The sequence below is a fragment of the Rhinolophus sinicus genome, linkage group LG11 (assembly GCF_036562045.2).
Source record: "Rhinolophus sinicus isolate RSC01 linkage group LG11, ASM3656204v1, whole genome shotgun sequence".
In the NCBI taxonomy this organism is placed as follows: Eukaryota; Metazoa; Chordata; class Mammalia; order Chiroptera; family Rhinolophidae; genus Rhinolophus; species Rhinolophus sinicus.
Window position 1 is genome coordinate 2,484,556 of NC_133760.1, and position 25,331 is coordinate 2,509,886.

Genomic DNA, 25,331 nt, shown 5'->3' on the forward strand with positions numbered 1-25,331 from the left:
TTTCCTAAATGGAGGTCGACCAGAATTTCATGACTAGTGCATCTCTTGCCCTGAGCGCTAAACAGGGGTCACTATGGTATCATTTTGGCTAGGTTTCTGTTATATATCAGGTTTTCTCAAAATATAAACAATGTAATTAATACAAAGTTTATTTAACCAAACCTTATAGTATACAGTGAGTTTTTACATATATCACACAATGTATTAACATTCCCAATCTCATTTAAATATTTTATTAAATTAAACATTAATAAAAAACAAATGCAAACATTCGTTTGAAAATTTTAAAAATACTTCAAATAGATTTTATTTGTCATTTTTAAAATAAAACTTTAAGAAACATAGAGCATTAATTGCCCGATCAGACAATCGTGATCTTCGCTTTGTAACAAATATACTTGATGTGTAAAAATTTCTTTCATTTTCTGTAGATGGTCGAATTGTTATGAGTGCATCTAAAAGGATCTTCAAGTTGGGAGTGAGAATGTGTTACTTCATATGTAAGCTCATTTCCTTCCTTAGAGAAGCAAATATTTTGTCTGCATGCATAGGGCTAGGCTTTGATGTCAAAATTGGTATTGCTTTAGTCAATTCACACTTCAGATCAGATTCTGATTTAATGGCAGAACTCTCTGTAAGGACATCCTTTATTTCTTCTCTTGGAAGTTCTTCTGCTGTAAATGTTCCTTTAAAAAGTCCTTCCATTAATGACTTCACCAGTCATGCAATTTCATTCTTACTTGACAAGGCAAAAAAATTCATCCTCGTCCATCTCACATAGACAACTAACATTGCTTAAGTACTTTTGAGAGACACAAGATCTCTGTTTCTACGTTTAACCAATTCAAATTTTATTTCCTTTAAAAGCATTTGGCTGATTGAAGAATTCTGTTTTTCTAAATTACTGAACAGGAACTTAAAAATTCCTTCACTTGTGAGAATATTAGCTTCTCTATCGCTTAAGGCTTCAACTGCTAATCTTACAGGTTGTAAGCAATTCAACATACATCTCAATATTTCATAATATTCTTCTTTCCATAAGTGATCGAGTGCGGTTGGTAGTATCAGCGATCACTTTGTGGGAACAGTTCATCGTGGAGAACAGAAAACAGTTTGTATTTACACAGAGAAACATTTATTTTCACAACCCAGGATTTGACTACAATGTCATAATTAAGGTAAACTATGTTAGATTTCCTGAGTTAGTTCACCTGAAGATGACTTTGCAGTCAAATCCTGGGTTGTGAAAATAAATATTTCTCTGTGTAAATGCAAACTGTTTTCTGTTCTCCATGATCAAATGTGCTCGATTTACAAGAGCTAAAATTAGCTGGTCATGGGATATCTGATTCTGGTGTCGTGTGAAAACATTTCCAAGAACTGGCGGGAAAGAATTCCCGCCCGGAAACCCTAGCTAGAGCCAATCTGATTCATGTTCTTCCCAGGTATCCCACCAGTAGTTTGTTTTCCTTTTAAAATTAGATTAAGTTCTTTTGCTATCAACCAAAGAAACCTAACCCATACAGAAATTGGTGGCATTAGATTTCAGGCAAAAGATCCTCAGAAAATGTGGATTATTAAAGTTTCATTATTGGGTGAAATGGAGCAAAGGATTGTTAGGCTCCCCAACTTATTTTGTGCCACAAAAGCATGCATTGATGGCAACAACCAGCTGTTGCCTTAGACCGAGAGATGGTGAGAAGTGCCAGTCCAAGACATATGTATGATGTCTGTTCATAATAGAATTGAATAATATAATGCAAGAAAAAGAATGACTTGTATCTTAAAATTTTTGCTTGAACGCATGGTCTACAACACAAGCCGTTTTTATCACATAGTCAAAAGAACTCATAGCCATATAGCTGTGGTTGCTAAATATCACAGTTTGGGCATATTTCTTAAGTAAAATATTTGACATTAATTAGGAGCAGTTGGTATCATGGCTATTGGAATGAGGATTTGTGGAAGAATTTGGGGTTTTACAACTCTGAGCCCCTAAAACACGTTAAGAAATCATGCCAACTAATACTTTCTTGACTGAAATGGCCGTGGATGAAAGTTAACCAGTTTCCCATTTAGCCTGTCAATATTATGGCTTCAGTGATTTTTAAAAATACTTATTTCATGTACTGAGTATTTAAGTTTGATGAAGTCAAATTTATCACTACTGCCTTTCAGGTAGGTTCATCAAAATTTAACCCACGCAAGACTTGGGGTAAGCCTCCCCCCCCCTTTTGCATTTATGGTAAGTGATGAGTAAATATTCTTTACAATAAAAGACAAAGTTTATTTTGTTTCCATTCATATAACTACCTATGGCAACCTTCTCTTTCTACCCTGAACCTGAAAAGGCATAATTTTAACCAAAGCAGAATAAAAGTATTTGAGGTTTAGAACAATTTTATTCTAAATTTTTATTCAGATAAGTTCCTGACCATTTCTAGTTTACTAAGCATTTTTTTCTTAAGTCACAGATGTGTATTAGATTTTATCAGATGCTTTTTCCTCATGTATTGAGATGACTAGAGGATTTTTTTCAACTTTATTAATGGTAGTGACTTTCATTAACAGATTTCCCACCCTGGCACTCCTGTGATATTGTAGGAAAAATAGAGTCGGTCAGGCTTCCCTCCCCTGGCCAGCTGGTGACCCTGACTGGTGGCCTGCCGGTCCAGTAAGATGGAATGTTGCAGATGCACCGTCCACCCTGAAGATGGTACTGTAAATACTCTTATATAAGCCCTTTTTGTCTCTGTACGGTAAAGAAAGGGGCCGGCCATTATACTGGGCTGTCCTGAGGGCTGCCAAGAAATGAGGGGCTGCTGAGAAATGGGACTGCTGTGCGCTGTGCTGTACCGTGTTGTGCTGCTGGCTGTGACCAGCAATGGAGCTGCTGAGAAACATGCTGCTGAGTTATGAGACTGCTGCTGGCTATGGGTTGTAACCTGAGAATGTCCAGCTGTGTGCAGCAGTGAGAAACTCTGGCTGTCTCCAGAAAGCCTGTGAATAAAAATGTCTGCTCTGCCTTCGGCTCCACGCATCTTCTTCCAGCTTCCAGAGTCGCAGACACCTTACCCCCAGGACACCACCCACTCAGACATCCACACGACAGATATATTCTTGCAAATGAATAAAATGTCAGCTAATTTCAGATAATGATGAATGTTATTCAGGGGACTTTACAAGGTCAGGAAGGGTGGCATTTGTGACTGGGAGGATGGGCCACTCTTCTGATATGACCAGTGGATGACACAAAGGAGCCAGCCCGGACAGAAAAAGTTGGGGACAAATAAATATTTTTTAAATTCAGATACTATAGAGTTGCAAAGAAAATAAAATCATCCATACTCTTACCACTGTTCTTTTGATCAATGTATCTGTACACATAGCTATCTTTATTAAAATGAAATACTATATTATTTTATTTGTGTGTTTTTTTAAGATTTTATTGGGGAAGGGGAACAGGACTTTATTGGGGAAGTGTGTACTTCCAGGACTTTTTTCCAAGTCATTGTCCTTTCAATTTTAGTTGTGGATATTTGTTTTTTAAAAGTACCAAGTTACGAGTTATTTAGACGTCAATAAGTATTAATAATTCCACATTATCATTTAAAAAAAAAGATTGCGCAGGAGGAACGTCTGCAAGTACAGGAGCAGCACTGGAGGATGGGTATTGCAGACGTGGGAGGCCTCAGTATCCAGGGAGAAGGGTCAAAGGTGCGATTCGTAAACACTAAGGCACACTCGCTCACACACGCGCCCCCGCCCCCCCATCAGAGTTACAAGCTGGTCCCTCGCAAGGCCCTGCGTTACCGCCCCCGGCGCGTACCCCCTTCCCTACGCTGTGACAACCCGCTAGACGACCACTTGACCACACTGCCTGCCCCGGCTCAGTGTCCGCTACCTTCCCTGCGGCCCCGCCCCTTGCCGTAAATCCCGCCTCGCCTGGCAACCGCGCCTGCGCACTCCAACCGTGGCACCGACTCCCAGAAGCCCATGGGGCGCGGCTTTGTCGATCGAGGCGACCTGTACTTCCGGTCAGACCCTGACCTACCCGCCAGGGGCATCGCCGACCCCCCATTGTGGGCCCGGGTTGGGCCCGCCTCCTCACAGTCCGCGCTCCGCCCGACACCTTCGCGACCCCGGCCGGGACTACGTTTCCCAGAAGGAGCTGCTGCGGAGGGCACGCCCACTTCCGGGGGCGGTGCTTTGCTTGGCTCTTGTGGGCACAGTACAGTGGTGAGCTCGGCGGCCACGGTGGGAGTGGGGACGGGAGCGCTGGAAGCTGGGCGTGCCCGTGGTGGGCAGGTGTGTCCGCGCGATAGCGGGGACATGCGGGGAGCGGCAAGTGCTGCCGGGAGCGCGGTGCCCCGTGAGCTGGGGTCTCCGGCGCGGCGAGGCGCCCTCCGCACGAATCCCGGAGCGGGCCGATGCCGGACTGCAGCGACCCAGGCCGCTTTCGTCCGCCGTGGTCCGGGAAGGCCGCGCTCAAAGAATGGCCTCACCTCCAAGGGCCAGGGAAGAGCAGTGACCACAGGGCTTGAGAACAGAGGTGAGGGTGACAGGTGGCCTTGCGGGTCGCCAGGGACGAATTCATCCCACTCAGGGTGAAGGGGGAAGGCCTTGGGGCAGGGGCCCTCTAGGGTCCCAGGTGTCTGTGAATGGTGTCCCCAGGCTCCCAGACTGGTGGGTCGGGAGCATGCAAAGATCTGAAAGTAGAACTTGAATCAGAGCATCAAGCAGCGGTACAGAGAAGGACCTGGACTTGCCCAGGGTCACCCTAACCAGACAGTCCCCATTTCCATGGTCCCAGGGAGAGGAAAACCCCTCCCCTCCGGTGGCAGCCCCTCTTCAAAACTGGCCTCTTTCTGCTCATGTCGTAGTATTATATTCTTAACCTGTGGAAACCCTTTCTGATTTATGGCTGTAGTAAGACTCAGCAGGAAGGGAGCATTTCAAGGCTGGTGATTCTGGAGTGCGATGTAGACCTGATCTCTAACTGCTCCTTTCTCCCTCCACCCCACCTCCAGCCTTGCCTTTCAGGGACACTGCCCTTCCCCAGGAGAGGAGGCACAAGCAGGAAGCAGCAGGGACAGAAAATGAATCCCAACCCATGTCCCAGGTGAGTAGCATTTCTTGTCTCCTCTCTAAAATGCACTCTTGCCTTTCAGGACTCAATATATAATATTTATTTTCTTACAAAAGTTTTTAGTTTAAAAGACCTATTCTGGGAGGTGGTTCCCATTTCCTCATGTTCTAGTGAGTGATGGGCTTGTGGATAGCCAGGGCCTCCCTCCCTGCTTCCTCTTTATCCTGTGCAGTGTTCCTTCTTCATAGGTGAAGTGATTCAGCTCCTCCCTGTGCCACTTTTCTTCGAGGGACTGTGATGGAGAGGATCAGTACTCCTTGGGGAAACCATGACGGCCCCTTGTGCTGTCCCTGGTTTATTCGGTATCCATGTCCTGCCAGCCCCTGCAGAAGCAGATGGCTCAGCCCCATTCCCTGCTCTCAAGGAGTTTACAGCCCGTTGTGGGGAAACATGGAACAAAATGGTTCTAGATGTGAGTGTTGGGCTGAGTACTGTGACTATGCTAGAAGGAGCCCTTGGCTTCTGTCTGTCGTGGGGGTAGGTTATGGAGTTTGACCATAAAATGATTTTTGAGCCATGTTTTTAAGGGAGAGGTGATGTTTAGCAGACAGAACGAGAAGGGCAGCATTTTTAGTGCAGTGTGAAAGGGTGTCTTTTTCCCACTTGATTGTGTGGCTTCTTAAAATGCTAATAAATAGTTTTGTCTGTTTCTGTCAACTGTGTTTCATATATATATGAACCAGGTTCCAGTTGTCCCATCCAAACTGCTTTTAAGGAGGTCATCAGTCATCCCACATTACCAAATGCAGTGCTCAATTCTCAGTCTTTTTCGCACTTGAAATAGCTCAGGGGTTGGCAGGCTTTCACAGTATCATGTTAGGTAGTAAATGTTTTTAGCTTTGTGGGCCATAAGGTCTCTGCAGCTACTCCACTCTGTCCCCAGTCCTAAAGCTGCCACAGCTGATAGGTAAATGAATGGTGGAGTTGTGTTCCAATAAAACTTTATTTACACAAACAGGTGGTTGCCAGCCTCTGAACTGCATCATGCCTGGCCCTCCCGTGGGACCCTTTTTTTCCTCTGCTTCTAGGATGCCACACCCCTCTGGCTTTCCTCTCAGTTCTCGAAGCTAGTTCCTCCTCTTCTCTGACCCATAACTGTAGGCTTGCTTCAGGGCTCCATTCTTGGCTCTCTTCTTGTCTGCAGCATACCTTCCTTTGTTCTTGTCTGGCTCCTCCCAAATTCTTTTCTGGCCCAAACCTCTCCGAGGTCCAGGCCTATGTGTCCAACTTGACTCCTCCGCTTGAATGTGGAATAAGTCATTGAAACCTACCATGTCCAGACTCAGATTCCTGAGATTCCCTCCAAAACTGGCCCCTCTCACAATTGTCTCTGTCTCAGACCCTGGCAGGTTCCTTCCCTCAGTTACTCTGGCCGTAAACCTCGGTGCCATCCTATCTCCTGTCCTCCTCTCGCCTCCTGTATGTGGTCTGTGTGCAAGTCCTGTCAGCACTATTGGAAATTGGATTCAGAATCTGAGGCACAGCACCATGCCGACCGCTTTGCCCCTTGGCGACTCCTTTGTGAGCTGCTTCTACTCATGCTTCTGAGGTCACTTCCCAACACAGCAGCCAGAGGGGTCTGTTCTACCTGCTCTGTCACATTGCTCAAAACCCTCCAGTGGCTGCCGTGAAGGAGGCCAGACCTCTGTCCCGACAGGCCTGAAGTGACCTGGCCCCTGTGGCTTTGACATTGCTACACTCTCCTGTCACTCACTTTGTTTTCTCTAAAGTTGCCTTCTCCTTTTCCTGATCACTCTGCCTGAAATTCCAAGCCTTTCGCCCAGATCCTTACATCACTCGTCCCTCCTTTACTTTTTTAAACTCAGCACTGTCCAGCATCTTGTATGTCTTACTTTGTTTATCTGGTTTTTTTCGTCCGAGTCCCTTCCTGTGAAGTACACCTCACACGGCAGGGACTTTGACCAGTTTTGCCCCAGTGCCTAATAGAGAAAATATTTGTTGGATGAAAGTTCTCTTGTAGTTCTCTTATAGTCAATGTTTGCTTTAATATAATATTACAATAATCATATCTGAAAGTGTGATTTACCCCAATTATTTCCTATTAATATATTTGTAGAAGTTCTTATTTTGTGGGTTAAAGTTAACCAAACTTCCATGAAATCAGAATACTTCTAAAATTATATTTGAACACAACAGCAGTAGGGTCTCAAAAGCTAGAATTCATGCTTTTAAAAAAAATAAACTTCACCCAAAAAAACCCCCAAAATTTATTACCAATTTTTCATTCTGTGCTTTCAAATGAACTAAATTAAATTGAACCAAAAAAACCCTCTTTCATGCATGTTTTTCTATAAAATGCTTTTTATTCATTTCTTCCTCTAAAATATTAATACAAAGTGTATTTCTCTAAGGATAGAGTTGCTTTTGTTTTTTGTTGGTTTGTTTTTAATGTCTGTCTCTATTAAGATTGAGTGGAAGCACCAAATGGAATTCTTCCATCTGGAACAGATTCTGTACCTGCATGTTTTCTCTGTGGTGTAGTGTGATGCTGCGAAACCCATCTGGAAAGCTCCACATCTCCGTGGGAGCCAAAGGAGTAAGACCAGGACCTACACATTCGAAAGCGTTTTGTGACTCTTTAATGAAGCAGGCTGATTAGACATCAGTTAGAGAAAGTTTGTTTTCTCTGAAAGCTGTGTTGTCTAGTGGGTCTTATTTCTCCATCAGGGAGAATGGATACTAAGTGTTATCAGTTAGAGTGGAACCTGGTAGCATAATGGTCACAGGCATGGACTGTGAGCTAGATTACCTGGGTTCAGATGCTCACCCTAGCATTTAATCACTGTGCAACCTGAGGGTGACTTAAATGACCACATTTTCTTTATCTTCAAAAATAAGGATAACAACACTACCTCCCTCATGGTTCTTGTAGGGGTTAATTAAGCTAATACATGTTAGGTACCTGGCATGTGGTAAGAACTCATTGTTACCACGTTTCCCCCAAAATAAGACCATGTCTTATATTAATTTTTGCTCCTAAAGATGCATTAGGGCTTATGTTCAGGGGATGTCATCCTGAAAAATCATTCTAGGGCTTATTTGCTGGTTAGGTCTTATTTTTGGGAAACACGGTAGCTATCAGCATCTCAGATCAGCATTATTGTTTAGGTGATACACATTACAAAACAATATGTGACGTAGGGCGGGAGTGGGCTCACTGGCCTTTGGGCCACATCTGGCCCACCAGCTCTTTTTGTATAGCTCACAAGCTGCAAATGGTTTTTACGTTTTTCAGTGGTTGACAATCTTCAAAAGGAGAACGGTATTTTATGACGTGGAAATTACATGAAATTCTCATTTTAGTGTTCGTGAGTCAAGTCTGCTTGAGCACAGCCCACTCCTTCGCTTACATGTCGTCTGTGGCTGCGTTCCTGCTTCACTGGTAGAGCAGAGCAGTCGTGATAGGCTGTGTGGTTCACACAGCCTGAAATATTAATAGTTACTTTCTGGCCCTTCACAGAAAGCCCCTGCTGATGTTTGATGTAGAGGTGAAGAGTGTGGACCGTGGAGCCAGGCTGCCAGGTTCAAGTTCTGGCTCCACAGTGGGCTGTGTGATCTTAACGCAGGTTACAGCTGTGTCTTCATCTATAAAACGAGACAGTAATAGTATTGACTGTTGGGGTTGTTGCAGGATGAAATAAGCTTGTATGTCAGTATATAGAAGTGTGTCTGGAATATTGTAAGTGCGTGAGCTATAACATATTTACAGTAAAAGATATTTGCAAACAAGTCAGTGGCTCTTTGCATGAAGGGCAGTCTGCATGAACTGACAATGAGAAGGATACACACAGTTAATAATAGGTCTCTCGTGAGTGTAGGGTTAGAGAGGTGGAGAAGGGCACATTTCTTATTAAGAAAAAATAATCAAAACCGCAAGAGCCCAGTTGCCAAGTGTAAGAAAACATTTGAACTGGTATTCTCTTTAGGAGCCCCCACATTTTAGTTTTCCTACCAATGACAGTATTTACAAATGCTAAAAAAATGGACGTCACTTTCTCTTGCATCAATAGACTTACAAAGTTATTGTGAAGATAGTGTAAAGAGTTTTACAAGACATTGTAATTGGTAAAGAATATCTGAAAAATGTTTGGAATATTAAAAAAAAAATAAGTGTGAGGCTTGCTAACCAAAGAGCATGCAGTTAGAATGGTAAGACTGGAGCGTGTGAGAGCCCGTCTTCTGTGACTGGGTCAGAAGCATGGGAGTAGCATGTGTCTGACCAACCTGTATCTTTGAACACTAAATAGTTGCATTAAAATGTTTTCTGTTTATTTCGTTTTTAAACCACTTTATTGAGGTAGATCGACATGCAAAAAGCTGCACTGTTTAATGTGTACTACATGAGTTTAAGGATGTTACCCTGTGAAGCCATCAAGACCATAAACTTATCCGTCATCTCCCAAAGTTCCCTCCCACCTGTTGTTATACTTTTCTAGTAAGATCTCCCCCCTTGCAAATTGTAAGCATACAGTGCGCTGTTGTCTGCTCTTATATAAGCACTGTGCTGTAAAGATCTCCAGAACTTAATTCATCTTGTAACTGGAGGTTTGTGCCCTGTGACCATACCTCCCACCTCCCACCACCCCTCCCCTGCCCCTGGCAACCACCATTCTATCTTCTCTTCTATGAGTGACTACTTTAGATTTCCTGTGTGAGATGATACAGTGTTTGTGTCTGGCTCATGTCACTGAGCTTACGCACTGGAATGTTAGTTTTAGGATACTTGAAGATTTCCACTGCTGAATCTTGCAGTTTTCAAAATCAAAGGCATTTAGCAAATTGCTGGTGTAACATGCGGATCTATAACAGGTCATTCAGTATGAACAGCCAGAGAGTTGGGGTCGATTCTTTCCTGCAAGATGAACTCTCCGCCAGGTCCTAAGCCAGCAGAGCAATTCCTCTGCTGTCAGGACCAGATGCCACAGCTTGCAATGTTACTGTTGCGAGCTGACTGCATTTGCTTTAACTACTTTGTTTCCCCAAAAATAAGGCCTAGCTGGACCAGCTCTAATGCGTCTTTTGGAGCAAAAATTAATATAAGACCCGGTCTTGTTTTACTATAATATAATACTGGGTATAATATAATATAATACCGGGTCTTATATAATATAAGACCGGGTCTTCTATTAATTTTTGCTCCAAAAGATGCATTAGAGCTGATGGCCTGGTTAGGTCTTATTTTGGGGGAAACATGGTAGCTTGCTCAGGTAGTAGCACAGGAGCAGATCTTTGGCTCGAGGCTCGCTAAGCGGTTCTTGGCTCTTCCTGCAAATATTACCAAATGTTTTTGTTTGTTTGTTTGTTTTTAATAAACTCAAATTCTGGTGAAGACTACAAGTCAAATAGAAATCCTTAGAGCCCCTTTGGGGATCAGTCGTGTTCGTGTTTATTTCCCCATTCTTGAGTGTCCTTGTGGTAAAAAAAAATGCTCTGCTACCTATTGTGTGTGGAACAATTTACCTTTGTCATTTATTTTGAATTGATGTGAAATATTTTTGTTGTGTGTCCCTCCTTTTAGCCGCACGGAATTGCCAAGTCCCTAAAGGCAGGGACTGTCCCCATACTTTTTTCTTCTCTCTGGCGTTGATGACATAATGAGGCCAGCTGTCCAGTAATGAACGAGATTTCCAATTCACTGGATATATTCCCTTACCCCAAATGAAGAGAAGATAATCCTAGACCCCTGTGTTAGTTTCTGAGGGCTTCCATAACATACCACAGGCAGGGGGGCCTAAAAAACAGAGATTTCTTTTCTCACAGTGCTGGTGGCTAGAAGTTTAAGATCAAAGTGTCAGCAGGTTTGGTTTCTCATGAGGTCTCTCCTCACCTTCTCACTGTGCTCCGTCATTCCTGGTGTTTCTTCCTCTTCTATAAGGACACCAGTCAGATTGGATTAGGGCTCACCCACATGACTTCATTTAACTTTTTATTACCTCTTTCAAGGCCCTGTCTGCACATACAGTCACATTCAGAGGTACCGGGTGTTAGGACTTCAACATATGAATTTGAGGGACACAGTTCAGTCCAGAACAACTCCCCAATCGTGAGGAGGCATGAGCACTGGTTGAGCAAGAACTTGGTTTTGTCCTTTCAGAGCTTGGTGACATTTGGGGACGTGGCCGTGGATTTCTCCCAGGAGGAGTGGGAGCAGCTGAACTCTGCTCAGAGGGGTCTGTACAGAGATGTGATGCTGGAGAACTACCGGAGCCTGGTCTCGCTAGGTGAGGCTGTTTCCCGCCCCTTCTCACACCTTGTGCACTGCCATAACCCAGAAGTCTCGCTCCTTCAGCGCTGTGCCCCAAACTAGCCCTCTCTCATTGAGCCAGGAGGCCTGCATCCCAAGTCTGGACAGACCCACAGCATAACCACCTCCTGTTTCTTTTTATGTACTTAGGACTTTGCTTCTCTAAGCCCGATATGATCTCCTCATTGGAACAAAGGAAAGAGCCCTGGATGCCGAAGAGAAAGTTGATGAGAGGCCAGTGCCCAGGTGAGCACCCAGGGGGGTGAAGACACTGCTGGTCCCGGCTCAACTGCCTCAGAGCTGTAAAATCATCAGCAGACACTTCTAAGCTGTGGGCCTGGCGGGCGAGTTCAGTCCTCTTGAGAACGGACTCCCAAGCTGTCATCTCTCTAACTTGGCTCCCCTCCCCCTAAACATAAGTTCAGTACCTCTGCTTTGGACCCCATTTTTCCCAAGCTCCTTCTCAGGCCCTTTGCCCCTCAGACTTACATAATCATCTCGTTTTTAAAAAACTCTTTGGCTAATTCTGATGTCGTTTTTACTGTCTTTGATTAGTTGACTGATTTATGAACATCTTTTTCCTAATTTTTGTTTTTCAACCACAGTTTTCTGTTTCAGAGTAACATTCAGAGTTACACTAGTTTCAGGTGTACAGTGTAGTGGTGAGACATTTGTATACCTTACAGGGTGATCCCCCGATTAGTCTCCACCTGGCACCATACAGATATCACCATATTATTGACTGTAATCCCTGTGCTGTACTTCACATTCTGTGACTGTATTGTAACATTTGCAGGCTTCTTTTAACTCATTTTTACTGAGTGTCAGCGTTGAGTGAGGCCATCAGGTGCTGGTTGATACGATGAGTGGAAACCATTAAAGAACTAATCATCTCCCCTGAAACCAATATAAAATAATAATGTCAACTGTAATTGAAAAAAATTTAAAAATTTTAAAAAAAAGAATTAACCATCTTATAGGGGAGTAAGACATACCTGTACATAAATGAAATAAACTGCTATTCTATGTGTGATAAGTGTAAATAGGGACTTAAGAGGAAAAAGAAAATTCATTCTCAGTTTCAAGCCAAGGAAAAGAGCCTTGAGCAGAAACTTTCGAATTCGAAAAAAGAGGTTAGGAGACGAGTTTGGGTTCAGCCATAACTGATTTGGGGTTCAAGTGGACTTTCCAGTGGTGATTGGCTTTCAGAAGAAAAGAACACTGATTCTGATCTGATGGAATATTCTTACAGATGTTGTGACGATGTTTATACCACTGGGAATACAGAGCTTTCAACCACAGCATTATTTCTAGAACAACAAATTAATCAAGTAAGACGGAATCATAATTACAGATTTCTGTTAGAGGTTACCGTAATAGGGAATGTCAAGAATTTCTAAAGACTTGAGAATTTTGTAAGACCTCTTTGTTCAAATCATACTTCAAAGGAAAAGTTCGTATTGACAGAACAGGGCAGGTTACTCAGTTACAAAGCACAACAGTGCACGTGGGTCATCACATGGCACAGGAGAACTAGAATGGTGTTTCTGTGAACGTTTGCCATTTGACATCCTGTTAAATCATATTGTTGTTAGTTAGCCTTGTAATAAAAAAGGAAGTATAATGCTCTAGAGAAGAAAGTTTTGCTGCATAAAATGGAGAAAGAGTCAAAGCAGATTTTACTGAATAAGCTGAAATAAGGATCAGGTAGCATTTTCTTCTGTAGCTTCCTCTCCCTCTTGGTCTATGTTAGTCACATTTTATCTTAGATTTACATCTGAGTGAGCTCTCTCATCTCATTTTCGATTTCCTTTTTCAGTCTCCTGCTAAAAGCATAATGTGCACTGCTTGGCCAACATTTAGGTGAGAAAGCTCATATCGTTGACAGTTAAAGCTGCGTAAATTAGGGAGTGGAAGGTTGGTCAGTCATGAAGGAGCTTTCTGAAAATTATATGCTTTTCTGAGGATTTTAGTTCACCTGATTACATGTTGGAAGTTTGCTTCCTACTAATACATAACAAAAGCGATATTTACTTCCTCCTCCCCCCCCCGCCCCCCACTCCAGTTCAAGCCATTGTTTCTCAGTCTAGTTGTATAGGACACAGCTCCCTGACCCATGCTGGTATTATGAGCCTTATGCCCACTCTGGCCGCTTTCCCCCACCCCAGGCAGTCGGCCGCTCACAGCAGCTCACGGTATCCCACAGCAGCACACAGGAGCCCTCGGCCCGTTCACGCTGGCTGCCGACCACTCACACTGGCCACCGGCCGCTCCTGGCAGCACACAGCAGCCCACGGCAGCTCACGCTGGAGGCAGCCCATGGCAGCACACAGCAGCCCACGGCAGCTCACGCCAACCTCCGGCTGTTCACGGCCGCCCAGCTCCAGGGAGAGCTGTGCACAGTCTTAGCTGTAGAGGGCGCAGCTCACTGGCCTATGTGGGAATTGAACAGGCGACCTCATCGGAGCACGGCGCTCCAACCACCTGAGCTACCGGGCGGGCCCAGTATTTACTTTCTTAATACCTTACAGGCTGGAAAGCTGTGCCAGAGACCAAGGAGGCACCTCCACAGAACTTCTATGAAGGAACGTTGTCCCAGGCAGTGCTAGTGGGGACACGCACTAGTTGCAGTATGGAACGCTCCGTGTTAGGGGAATCCTGGGATTATGAAGCTCTGTTTGGGAGGCAGCCGGTAAGTCAGGAGAGAAATGGAGGAGAGAGGACCCGTGCATGGGTAACTTGCATGAGGTAGTGTGTGCAAGATTTCCAGTAGGGTGTTTCCGAGGCCAAGGGCATGATCCCCGATAATGGCTCCTGGTTTCAGTAGACAGGGTGGCACGAGTCGGATTGCAAGATGCAGTGACCTTTATTAAGAAACTCTTCTTGAGGGAAGAGACCATGGGTACAGTAAGTGTGAGAGAGGTTCCCCTTCGCACGCAGTGCTTCCTGTCAACACGCCCACCAGAGGTAAGACTGTGCAGTCATGATACACACACACGGAAAGTGGGGGAAATTCCGTTGTAATGAATCACAGGTCTGTTTAAATCAGAAACGTTTGACATGTAATGAATGTGAGAAACCCTCGAGCAGGCTCTCAACCCTTTCTTTTCATCAGACATTTCATATGAGAGGAAAATCCTACAGATTGAATAACGCATATGAATGTGGGGAAGCCTTCAGTCAGCATTAGATAATTCATACTGTGCGTGAGGCCATTCTCCTCTACAGAATTAGATTCTTCATGACAGAAATAGGCCCTCTTATTTTTCTCTTTGTTCCCCCAAACATATATGTTATAACTAGGCCCAGTCATTATGTGACCTGCATCACTCGGAACCTACATGACAATTCTTGATACAGAGTGCCTCCTTCACAGTGTGTTGACACAGCCCACCCCGTCAGAGCCATTGCAGGTTCAGAAGCATGGTGTTAACCAAAAAACGTGTTTGTGCCATTTCAGGGCTTGGTGACCGTTGCGAATGTGGCCATAGATCTCTCCCAGCAGCTAGACCCAGCTCGGAAGAATTTCTGTAAGAATGTGATGTGGGAGAACCACGATCTTGGGTCAGTAGGTAAGAATGTCCCTGTCCCAAATCTGAATTTATCTTTCCTCAGTTATGAAGTGTGTGTGTGTGTGTGTCAGTGTCAGTGTGTTTCTGTGCGTGTGAGTGTATCTGTGTGTGTATATGTGTCGTGTGTGTGTGTGTGTGTTTCTGTCTGTCTAGGGTTCTTCTCGAATATTGGGCTGAAGTTTTGCTCCTGCATCCTAAGATAAGAGCTTGCCATTTGTAGAGTTGGAAGTTGGTATCTTCATTAGGCTTGAAGCATTTCCTTTTCTGTCTTTCGGATTCTCCTCACTTTTCTTTCCGCTCTTTCCTGTAATAACACTCTTCTCTGAAAGCCAAGGAACTGGTTCTTGGTTCAGAGTACCGGGAGCATGACAGAACCCCATGTCTTTCCCACACGTAGGATGCTGTGTGTCTGAGCCAGGTTTGGTTTCTTTACTGGAACAAGGGAAGGAGCCCTGGCTGGTGAAGAGAGAGCTGATGGGAGTCCTGTTTACAGGTGAGCGTGGGAGGCCTGGTGTGGAAATGACCGCAGGTCAGGGCATAGCTTTTCCCGAGACCAAGTCCTTGCTAATGTCCAGGAGAAAACTTTGCCAAGTCCTCTAAGTCTGGAGGCAAAATTGAGATCAGGGCTTTCAGAATTCCTCTTCCCTGCTCCTGGGCTCCTTTGTCTCTGGCATTAGTTACTCTGGGTACTGCTGCCCCTGTTTCTGCACTCGATGTTTATCAGCCACTTGTTTCCTTAAGTGACCTTTCCTGACCCGGTGCAACCCTTTGCTGTCTTCCAAAGGTTTCCCCTTCTGTGATCAAACAGCCCATTCGCTTCACTGTGCGCCCATTCCTGTAAGAACCATAAATTGAAAGTCATTAGGGCGCTGCTCTGCTTGGCAGAGTAGAGGAATTTGCGCACATGTTATAAACTGTCCAGTAATCCTCTTAACAGGGGAAGATGTGTGTGTGAGGTAGTTTCCAGTGGGGCATTACTGAGGCAAAGGGCAGGGTTCCCAGTAGTGTCCTGGTTACAGTTGGGCAGAGTGGGCAGAGGTTGGATCACAAGAAGTAGAGGGTCTCTTCCTCCTTTGATATACAAGGGAAGAAGAAGAAATTTCTTTTAAAAATAATGGTTTGTGGAAACTGTAATGCTGTCACCTGTCTGGAAGAAGAGTAGATGACTCCATAAGCACAGTATGTTAACAAGACAATTTTAGACCCCTTTCAAGTCACGACAAACACATTTTTAACATAGTAGGAATTATAGTGTACAGTCAGTCATGCATGCAGATGTTTATTGCATGCATTCCATGTTGTACATATTCAGTTAGGTTAGTTCACATTTATTGGTATGAAAAATACATTTAGAATAAATATCTTTATGTAAGTGAAAACTATGCATTTTGGGGATTGCCGTATCCCTGAATACGAACATCTGTTAGGCTCTGAAAGTTTTCTTTGCTTTCAGCAACTCCAGCGATGACTAAATGTATGGGTTTAATTTCATCCTCATAGCATTAGGTATTTTGATGAAGATGTTTGCTTATTATTTGGCGAAAGATTACAGCCTAGTTATATTTTTTATTAAATTGAACTTGGTTGAATACTTTTCCTAAGTATGGTTATTCTCTTTATCCTTTTGTAAAATATTTCTCATTTATACCCATTTCTCTGTCCATGTCTTAAATGTTTTCTTAATAGTCCCAGTGACTGACTGATGTATTGTCTCAAACTGTTTTTCACATATGGTAATAAGAGTTTTTGTTTTAATTAGACCTTTTCAAATTGTCATATGTAAAAACTCGAAAATTTTTATGTAGTCTGATACATTATTTCTTTTACAATTTCTCCCTTTATTTGTGTCCTTAGAAACTTAATACATATAGTTCTATTTTATTTTGTAAATGACTGTCTAGTATTACAATATATGGATATATCATAATTTACTTAACTAACTAATTTACTAGTATTGAGGACATTTAAACATTTAGGTCTTTTCCAGTTTTTACCTATAATAAACAGTGGTCCTGTTTGTATATACCTCTTTGCATGATCAAAATATACATATTTTTAAAGTTTTATGGATATAGTGCTATATCCTTGGTGAATAATATATAAGAAACCTGTTTTCTAGACATCTTTACCAATATCATTTGTTTTATTTTTTGCCAAGCTTTTGTTTTATTTTTGAGTTTTGTTTAATTTTAATTTCCCAGATACTTATAATATTGAGGATGTATGCATTTAAATCCAGTTAGAGTTCATATTCTGTTAATGGTTTCCTTATATTCATCACCCAATTTTGTTGCCTTTATGTAGTATGAATATAAATCCTGTTTCGTGAATGTGACACATTTTTTCCCAGTTTCATATGGCCTGTAAGTTTGCACAGTGTTTCTCGCTATATAGTAGTTTAAATTGGGTGAAGCATTTATTTTTGTTGACTTTTTGTTTCACTCATACTTTTTTCTTTTTATTAATAGATGTATTATTCCCATTTGTACCACATAACAAATTTGTTTGGTTTTGTTTCTGTTATTTCTTTCTTGCTGTCTTCCTATCCGTGAACACACTGATAAGTCTTCCTATCCATGAACATAGGATGTCTTTCCATTTATTTAGCTTTTCTTAATTTCATTCAGCAATGTTTGGTAGTTTTCAGCATAAAATCTTGCACATCCTTGGGTACAATTATTCCTCAATAATTTCTTTTAATGCTATTTTTCATGGAATTGTTTTCATAATTTCCTGTTTAGATTTTTCATTCCCACTGTATATAAATACAACTGAGTTTTCTGTGTTGATCTTGTATCTCGTCATTTTGATGAACTAACTTATTAGCGCTAATACTTTACTTGTGGAGTCTTTAGGGTTTTCTATATGTGGGATCATGTCACCTTCAAATATAGTTTTACTTCTTCCTTTCTAAATTGGATGCCTTTTATTTATATTTCTAATTTCTCTGGCTAGTATTTCTAGAACAGTGTAGAATAGAATTTGTGAAAGCAGGCATCCTCGTCTTGTTACTGATCTAAGAAGGAAAGCTTTCAGTGTTGTCATTTTAAAAAAGAAGAGTTCCTCCTTTTCCTTTATTTAAGATCATCATTTTCCAGACATTTGTCTCCCTGCATCATTTCCCCAATTCCAATTTTATCTATGTATGTTTATTGAGATATAACTATACATGCATGATTTTTGGTATATGCAAAGTGATTTAGCAAAAGGATCCAGGCATATTCACTCCTCCTAATAAGCTTAAAGTTTGAGATAAGGTATGTTCTTGTTTAGTAGTGTATGTGAACATATTAAACATAATATTAGTAATTGCCATTATTATAACAACATTCGTTTCAAAATGACAAGTTAAATTGCAAGGCCCTATCCTTAATAAATGGCCAGAAAAGTAACGATTTTGTCAGGCTTGTGGAAGCAAGCAGGTAAACGTAAAATTGATTTTATGTGACTACTGAGCTTTGGCTATCAATTGGCAATGTAACTTTTGTTGAAATTTCTCAAATAAAATATGGTTTACAGAAACACCATTTTCTGGTTGTAGGGGAATGACTGGGCTTTTAGACAATTCTAATAAATACTGTAGACTACAGTGTCTTTTTTGTGCTTTGGCATATTTGTTGTAACAACTTTTGTGACGTGATGACAACTCTGGCATCCAAAGCAGGGTGGACAGAGTGAAGTTAAGTCAATGGATGTCATAGCCTGTATTTTTAGGTGGTGTGAGTGTAGAACGTTTTTCGAACTCCTTACTCTTCTGATGTGTAACTGATTCCACATATGTATTTTTTTCTACTCCTGTCTCCTAAGGTTCATGTGTGAATTCAGTCTGGGGTCTTTTTACAGACATCGTAGGCTGCATGTTTAAATGCAATAGCTTTTAGAAATGTATAATTTATGTGGTTTAATTTGCCATTTAGTGAATTCATTCACAATTTTCCTTGTAGCAGATTCCTTTTTTTCTAGTATATGATAAAAGACATATTTGTTTTCTTGATATGTTTCAGGCCAACAATCTGTACATGAGACCCAGGAATTATTTCCAAAGCAGGATTTATTTGCTGAAGTGGTAACAGACAGAACTTTAAACACTAATTTGGAGTGTTCCACTTTCAGAGAAAATTGGGATTCTGAGGGTATGTTTGAAAGGAAGCTGGTAGGTCAGGAGACACAATTCAGGCAAGAGACAATCATTAATAACAAAACCTTCTCTAATGAAAGAGAGCGTATGTATAACAAATCTGGAAGATGGTTCCCTTTGGACGTTTCAGAAGAGAGAGTTCATAGTCGTGATTCAGTTAAGAAAAGTTTCCCCAAAAATTCACTGGTTATAAAACATACAGGACTCTATGCAGGAAAAAAACTTTTCAAATGTAATGAATGTAAGAAAACTTTTACTCAGAGCTCCTCCCTTACTGTTCACCAGAGAATTCATACTGGGGAGAAGCCCTATAAATGTAATGATTGTGGAAAGGCCTTCAGCGATGGCTCATCCTTTGCTCGACATCAGAGATGTCACACTGGCAAGAAGCCCTATGAATGTATTGAGTGTGGGAAAGCCTTCATACAGAACACATCCCTTATTCGTCACTGGAGATATTATCACACTGGGGAGAAACCCTTTGATTGCATTGACTGTGGGAAAGCCTTCAGTGATCACATAGGACTTAATCAACATAGGAGAATCCATACTGGAGAGAAACCCTACAAATGTGATGTATGTGACAAATCCTTTAGGTACGGCTCATCCCTGACTGTCCATCAAAGGATTCATACTGGAGAGAAACCATATGAATGTGATGTTTGTAGGAAAGCCTTCAGCCATCACGCATCACTAACTCAACATCAAAGAGTACATTCTGGAGAGAAACCTTTTAAGTGCAAAGAATGTGGGAAAGCTTTTAGGCAGAATATACACCTTGCTAGTCATTTGAGAATTCATACTGGAGAGAAACCCTTTGAATGTGGGGAATGTGGCAAATCCTTCAGCATCAGTTCACAGCTGGCCACTCATCAGAGAATTCATACTGGAGAGAAACCTTATGAATGTAAGGTTTGTAGTAAAGCCTTTACCCAAAAGGCTCACCTTGCACAGCATCAGAAAACTCATACTGGAGAGAAACCTTATGAGTGTAAAGAATGTGGGAAAGCCTTCAGCCAGACCACACATCTAATTCAACATCAGAGAGTTCATACTGGAGAGAAGCCCTATAAATGTATTGAATGTGGAAAGGCCTTTGGTGATAACTCCTCCTGTACTCAACATCAGAGGCTTCACACGGGCCAAAGGCCTTATGAATGTATTGAATGTGGGAAGGCATTCAAGACAAAGTCATCCCTTATTTGTCATCGCAGGAGTCACACTGGGGAGAAACCTTATGAGTGTAGTGCATGTGGCAAAGCTTTCAGCCATCGTCAATCCCTTAGTGTTCATCAGAGAATTCATTCTGGAAAGAAACCATATGAATGCAAGGAGTGTAGGAAAACCTTCATACAAATTGGACACCTTAATCAACATAAAAGAGTGCATACTGGAGAGCGCTCCTATAACTACAAGAAAAGCAGGAGAGTCTTCAGGCAGAGTACACACTTTGCTCATCAGCGGATTCATACTGGAGAGTCATCAACACGTCCCTCTTTACCTTCCACATCAAGTCCTGTGGATCTGTTTCCCAAATTTCTCTGGAATCCATCCTCACTCCCATCACCATAGTCTCATTATTATTTCAGTTAGACTACTACAATAGTTTAAAAACTGGTCTCTCTCTGTTCTTTTGTTTTTGTCATTTACAAGTTCTTCACGTGGCAGTCAGTAGGACTTTTTTTAAGTGTAAATGTAATTCAGTCATGTAAAAACTTGCATTGACATCCTTAAACTGGTTACTGCCTCCGATGCTCTTAAAACAATGCCTTGCCCACACTAAGTGTTGAGTAACTTTAGCTTTTTGGGGACATTGAAGCATTACCATAGTTAGCTCTGAATAAAAATGGTATCTAGAGCGAGACCAGGAGAAACCAGGATTTAGATCAGGGACAGGAATTTCAAGGTAGTCAATGAAGCTGTGCTTGTGTTGGTTTGAAACTTGATTCCATCATGTTCAGTTAGTGTTGTGGCTTTCCACCTTATCTGCATAATATAAGGTGATGTGACCTTGTTGGTGAGAAAATTCAACTGTACCTCTGACAACAGTCTTAGAAATTGTGTAGAGAACATGAATGAGTAGGCCACCTGGAATAAAAGAACTGAAACAAAGGAAAATGCAAGATTTATATGCATAAACTTAAAACTATAGACATGTTACTCAAGAATTAGAAAACTTGACAAGATTTGATCTATCAAAAGTCACCTGGACTTATGAATGAATTCTGTTAAATTTCCAAGGAACCATTAACTGGAGGTATACTCATCAAGTGAGAGTAGGGGTCAGCAAACTGACTCATGGCCGGTCTCACAGACTGTTTTTGTATAGCCCATGATCTCAATTTTTAAAAAATGTTTAAATGGTTGAATAAGTGAAGAGAATATTTTATGACAACATGAATATTACATGAAATTTAAATTTCAGTGGCCGTTAATAGTTTTGTTAGAACACAGCCACACATTTGTTTTACATATTGCCTGTGGCTGCTTTCACTCCACAAGATCAGAGTTGAGTAGCTGCAACAGACAATGTAGCCTGCACAACCTTGAATGTTTACTATCCTTTTACAGAAAAAGTTTGCCCACCCCTGCTCTAGTGCACAGAAGCATATACAAAGATTCCGATTATTTCTACGAGGGTAATACAACTCTCAATATCAACGAGAAAAACTGTCAAGTGCTTTATAACTAGAGGTGAAAGGAAATTATCAAACCATTTTAAACAATAAAAAATATGTCAGTAAAAGGAGAAATAAGATATTTTTCTAGGTGAAATACTACTAAAATGTTTGTAAATTGTCTTTCACAACAGACTCCGAGTAGGGTATGTTTACTTTGACAGTTTTAAACAGCATGAAGGATAATTTGGCAAGCATAGAGGGACATTTTTGAAATAGGTTTCTTTGTAGTTGAGATTTTGGTAAATAAAAACACTGGCTTTTTATTTTGGGGGAATGATGTTTTAACAGTTGGTTGTCTACTCTCCAAAAAAACACATTTACACCTTCCAGAGAAATTTAATATAACTGTGTATACTACAGTTGGATTTACTAAGTTGGATTGGGAGTCCTAGAAGAGATAAGGAAGAGAATAATTTGACCTATATAAAGATTTAAAACTTTGGCATGGTAAAAAGCACTAAAAAGATGTAAAAGACAATTGACAGAAAAAATATATAACATATGAAAAAATAGTCATTTAGGAACAAAGTTCTATTCCACATAGAAAGCAGTGGGGAAAAACTCAGTGCATAACAATGGGCCTGTCACAGTTGAATTCAAATGAATGAAGAAAATTTTGTGACATTCTTGACCTTGCTAACCAGAAAATTACAAATTAAAACAAGTTTTCTTGGCTCCTACATGGATTAAAATCTAAAATTGGGATAACACCCATCACTGGTATCAGTGTGGGACAAAAGATACTTGTTCATCATTAGCAGTGTAAATTTGTCTTGTACCGTTTTGAAAGGCAATATGGCATGACCTATCAACATTATCAACGTGCATTTCTTTTGAAGCAGTAGTTCTAGATCTAGGAATCTTATCCTGTTGGAATAAATAGGTAGACGTAAATAATAATTATTGCAGAGTTGTTTTAATTATGATAAGTAGAATTCAGTTTCCTGCCAAGCAGATTAATTAAATTGTGATTGTTCAATACTGTGTTGTCCAATCAGTAGAAAGAAGTTAAGCTCTATACATATGCTTCTGTGGAGAGTTGTCCATCCACAGTATAATAAATGAAATACGTGATTTGCAGAACCTATCTGTAAAATAATCTTGTAGTCAGTCAAAATTAATATTGAATATATTTATATATCTTTGCATGTATATGTGCATATATATACATATATATATATTTTTCAGTTTGTAGAAATCTGTTCATCTTGAACACACATACTTTCCTAGTTCTTTAATGGCACTTTCACTTTCTTCACTCGATATTGTTATGGTGTACTGCCAGTTACACGTAGCTCCAATTAAGTCAATCAGATTTTTTATTCTTTGCAAAGTTTTTTGGCTGTACAGGGACAGGAGCAGGGCTGATATTCGGCTTTATATATGGCCCTAATGGGTGTTTTCTTTCAGTCAGTATTCATTTTGATTGGTTGGGGTCCTCATTGTACCAGCTGTTAAGTATGTGGAATGTCACTCCTGGACTGGAAGTAGTTGGAATTGAGTCATACGTTGGCAGCAGCCTAAACATTTCTGTCTCTCTACCTATCACTCTGATCCATTAAAATAATTTCTGCTTTCTCACATCCTAGTTTTGTTCCGTTCTTTAAATCTGCAAGGCACCTGGTATTATTCCAATATTTAACTTCTAATTTTAAGTAAGAGTCATCATCTGTCAACCAAAGAAAGCTAGCCCATATAGGAATTCACACTAGAGTGATTGTCGGACTGTAGAGAAGCAGAGTGTTAAGGATTGATTTTTGAATGAGATAGATCAAAAGACAGAGAAACTTGTCATCCTGGCTTGTACCAGAAGAGAGTGTTCATCGTGTACCAGGGTAAGCCTCTTTTGCATTAGGGGCTAAGTCCTCTTACCAAAAACTAGAGGTGATGAGGAATGCTAGTTCCAAAAGTATATGTGATGCTTCTTTGTAATGAAACTAGATAATTACAAGTAAAAGTCCACTTGAAATTCTGACCTTAAGCAAGAAATTGAAACCAGGGCATTTTTATTAGTGTGTTGGGAATCATGTTACTGCTTCTGATCATGGGGTTGCCATTCCTGGAAGCCAGATGCAACAGTAGATCCAGTTAGTTGCTGAGGTATGAAGCTTCACTGAGTTTCCAGCATTACTACTTCTCTTAAATGAAATTGAAGTCTTGGGGAAGATTTGAATCCACATTACTGGGATGAGGCTGTCACGAAGGATTTGAGCATCTCAGAAAACTTTTAACTCTCAGACCTTAAGAAACCTCCCTACTAATTTTTTCCATACCTCTTGTGACTCTTAAATTTTGAGTCAGCTCTTATAGTCCCACCGATATTACTTAGTAATGAAAATCTGAATTCAATATGACCTATAGTTTGAAAGGCAAAAAGATAGGGAAGAGATTAATCTCATCCAGAAATATGTAATATCCTTTACTAATTATACCATCAAAAATCTAGAGAATGCTTTTGCAAATGTGTTTTGAGAGTTAGGAATTACTATGCGCAATATAGAAGGACAAAAGTTCATGATGGCAGATTGGATGAGTTAAGTCCATGCCCCTGACTCATCTTTTGCAAGGTCCCCTGTCAGGGTCCAGTAGCCTTTCCACTTTTTTTTTTTACATGAAAAACACACCAGCATCTTAAAATGTCTTATCCTCTAGGTACTGGGAATTATGAGAGCGGTTGCATTTGGAAAGGTATTGAACTATGGGATGTGTAGTAGCTGAATTATGGGGCAATAGTTAACCATGAGAAACTGAAATGGCCATAATAAACCTCAGAACTCCAAGAATGTTCTGATAATATTTCCACTGTACTTAGTGATTGATCCTCATGGTTGAAACTACACCTGGGTTTTGTTTTAATTGACAACACGCCATGGCATGGTATCCAAGTCCCACATTGACTTGAGTCCATAGAAAGGGGACTGAGTACTCTTGAATGATTGTAATTAAAATCACTGTGAACAGTTCCACTGGAATTCCTAAAAGACTTGACTTTATGTGGAGTGAGAGCTTATGGGGAAATTCTTACATAGTGTAGCATATAGCAGGTCCAGCGACCACAAACCCACACTGTGGTTATTTTCCAAGGTCCTGAGTATGTATTTGTTAATTCTATGTATAATATAGCTAGATGACCACCAAACATTTGTGCTTTCCTTTCTGTTGTCTGGAAATGATCCTGGAACGTGACTGTCCAGACAGCCTACATTACTCAACCACTACTGCTTCTAGTTGTGGCTATTAGGTTCATTTTCTTCAGTGTGGTTTGAATAGGGGTGACATATCACTCAAGGCTCAGTTATGAAAAGAGGTTATACTCTCCAGTGGGGAAAAGAAGACTCTTAATTGTATGGAATGGCAAAGCTGCAAGATGGAAGAACTCTGGGTCCTAAACCACTACTTGGAAAAAAGCCATCAGTCACCCAGGAACACCAACAACGGAGTGTTATATGAGTGAAAAATAAACATATATATGAAGGTAATAACACTTAGGTTTTAACCTTAATAGTAGCTATTGCAATTCTAGTCA

At 41.1% G+C, this 25,331-nt stretch overlaps 1 protein-coding gene across 6 annotated transcripts in view; it reads left to right on the forward strand.

Moving 5' to 3' along the window:
• Positions 1-3,993: 3,993 nt before the first annotated feature.
• The window catches only part of ZFP28 (ZFP28 zinc finger protein), a 32,387-nt gene continuing 11,049 nt past the window's right edge, over positions 3,994-25,331 (forward strand). Inside the window, exons 1-8 of one of the 6 annotated variants that reach the window (XM_074315361.1) lie at positions 3,994-4,552; positions 5,031-5,122; positions 11,265-11,391; positions 11,565-11,660; positions 13,946-14,106; positions 14,875-14,986; positions 15,384-15,479; positions 18,991-23,386. In XM_074315361.1, coding sequence (XP_074171462.1) covers positions 3,997-4,552; positions 5,031-5,122; positions 11,265-11,391; positions 11,565-11,660; positions 13,946-14,106; positions 14,875-14,986; positions 15,384-15,479; positions 18,991-20,696 — 2,946 coding nt within the window. In that variant the 5' untranslated portion in view covers positions 3,994-3,996 and the 3' untranslated portion in view covers positions 20,697-23,386. Of the gene's footprint in view, positions 4,553-5,030; positions 5,123-11,264; positions 11,392-11,564; positions 11,661-13,945; positions 14,107-14,874; positions 14,987-15,383; positions 15,517-16,672; positions 18,579-18,990; positions 23,387-25,331 lie in introns of those variants that run through there. The other 5 variants (XM_074315364.1, XM_074315363.1, XM_074315362.1 and 2 more) reach the window with 5 other exon arrangements.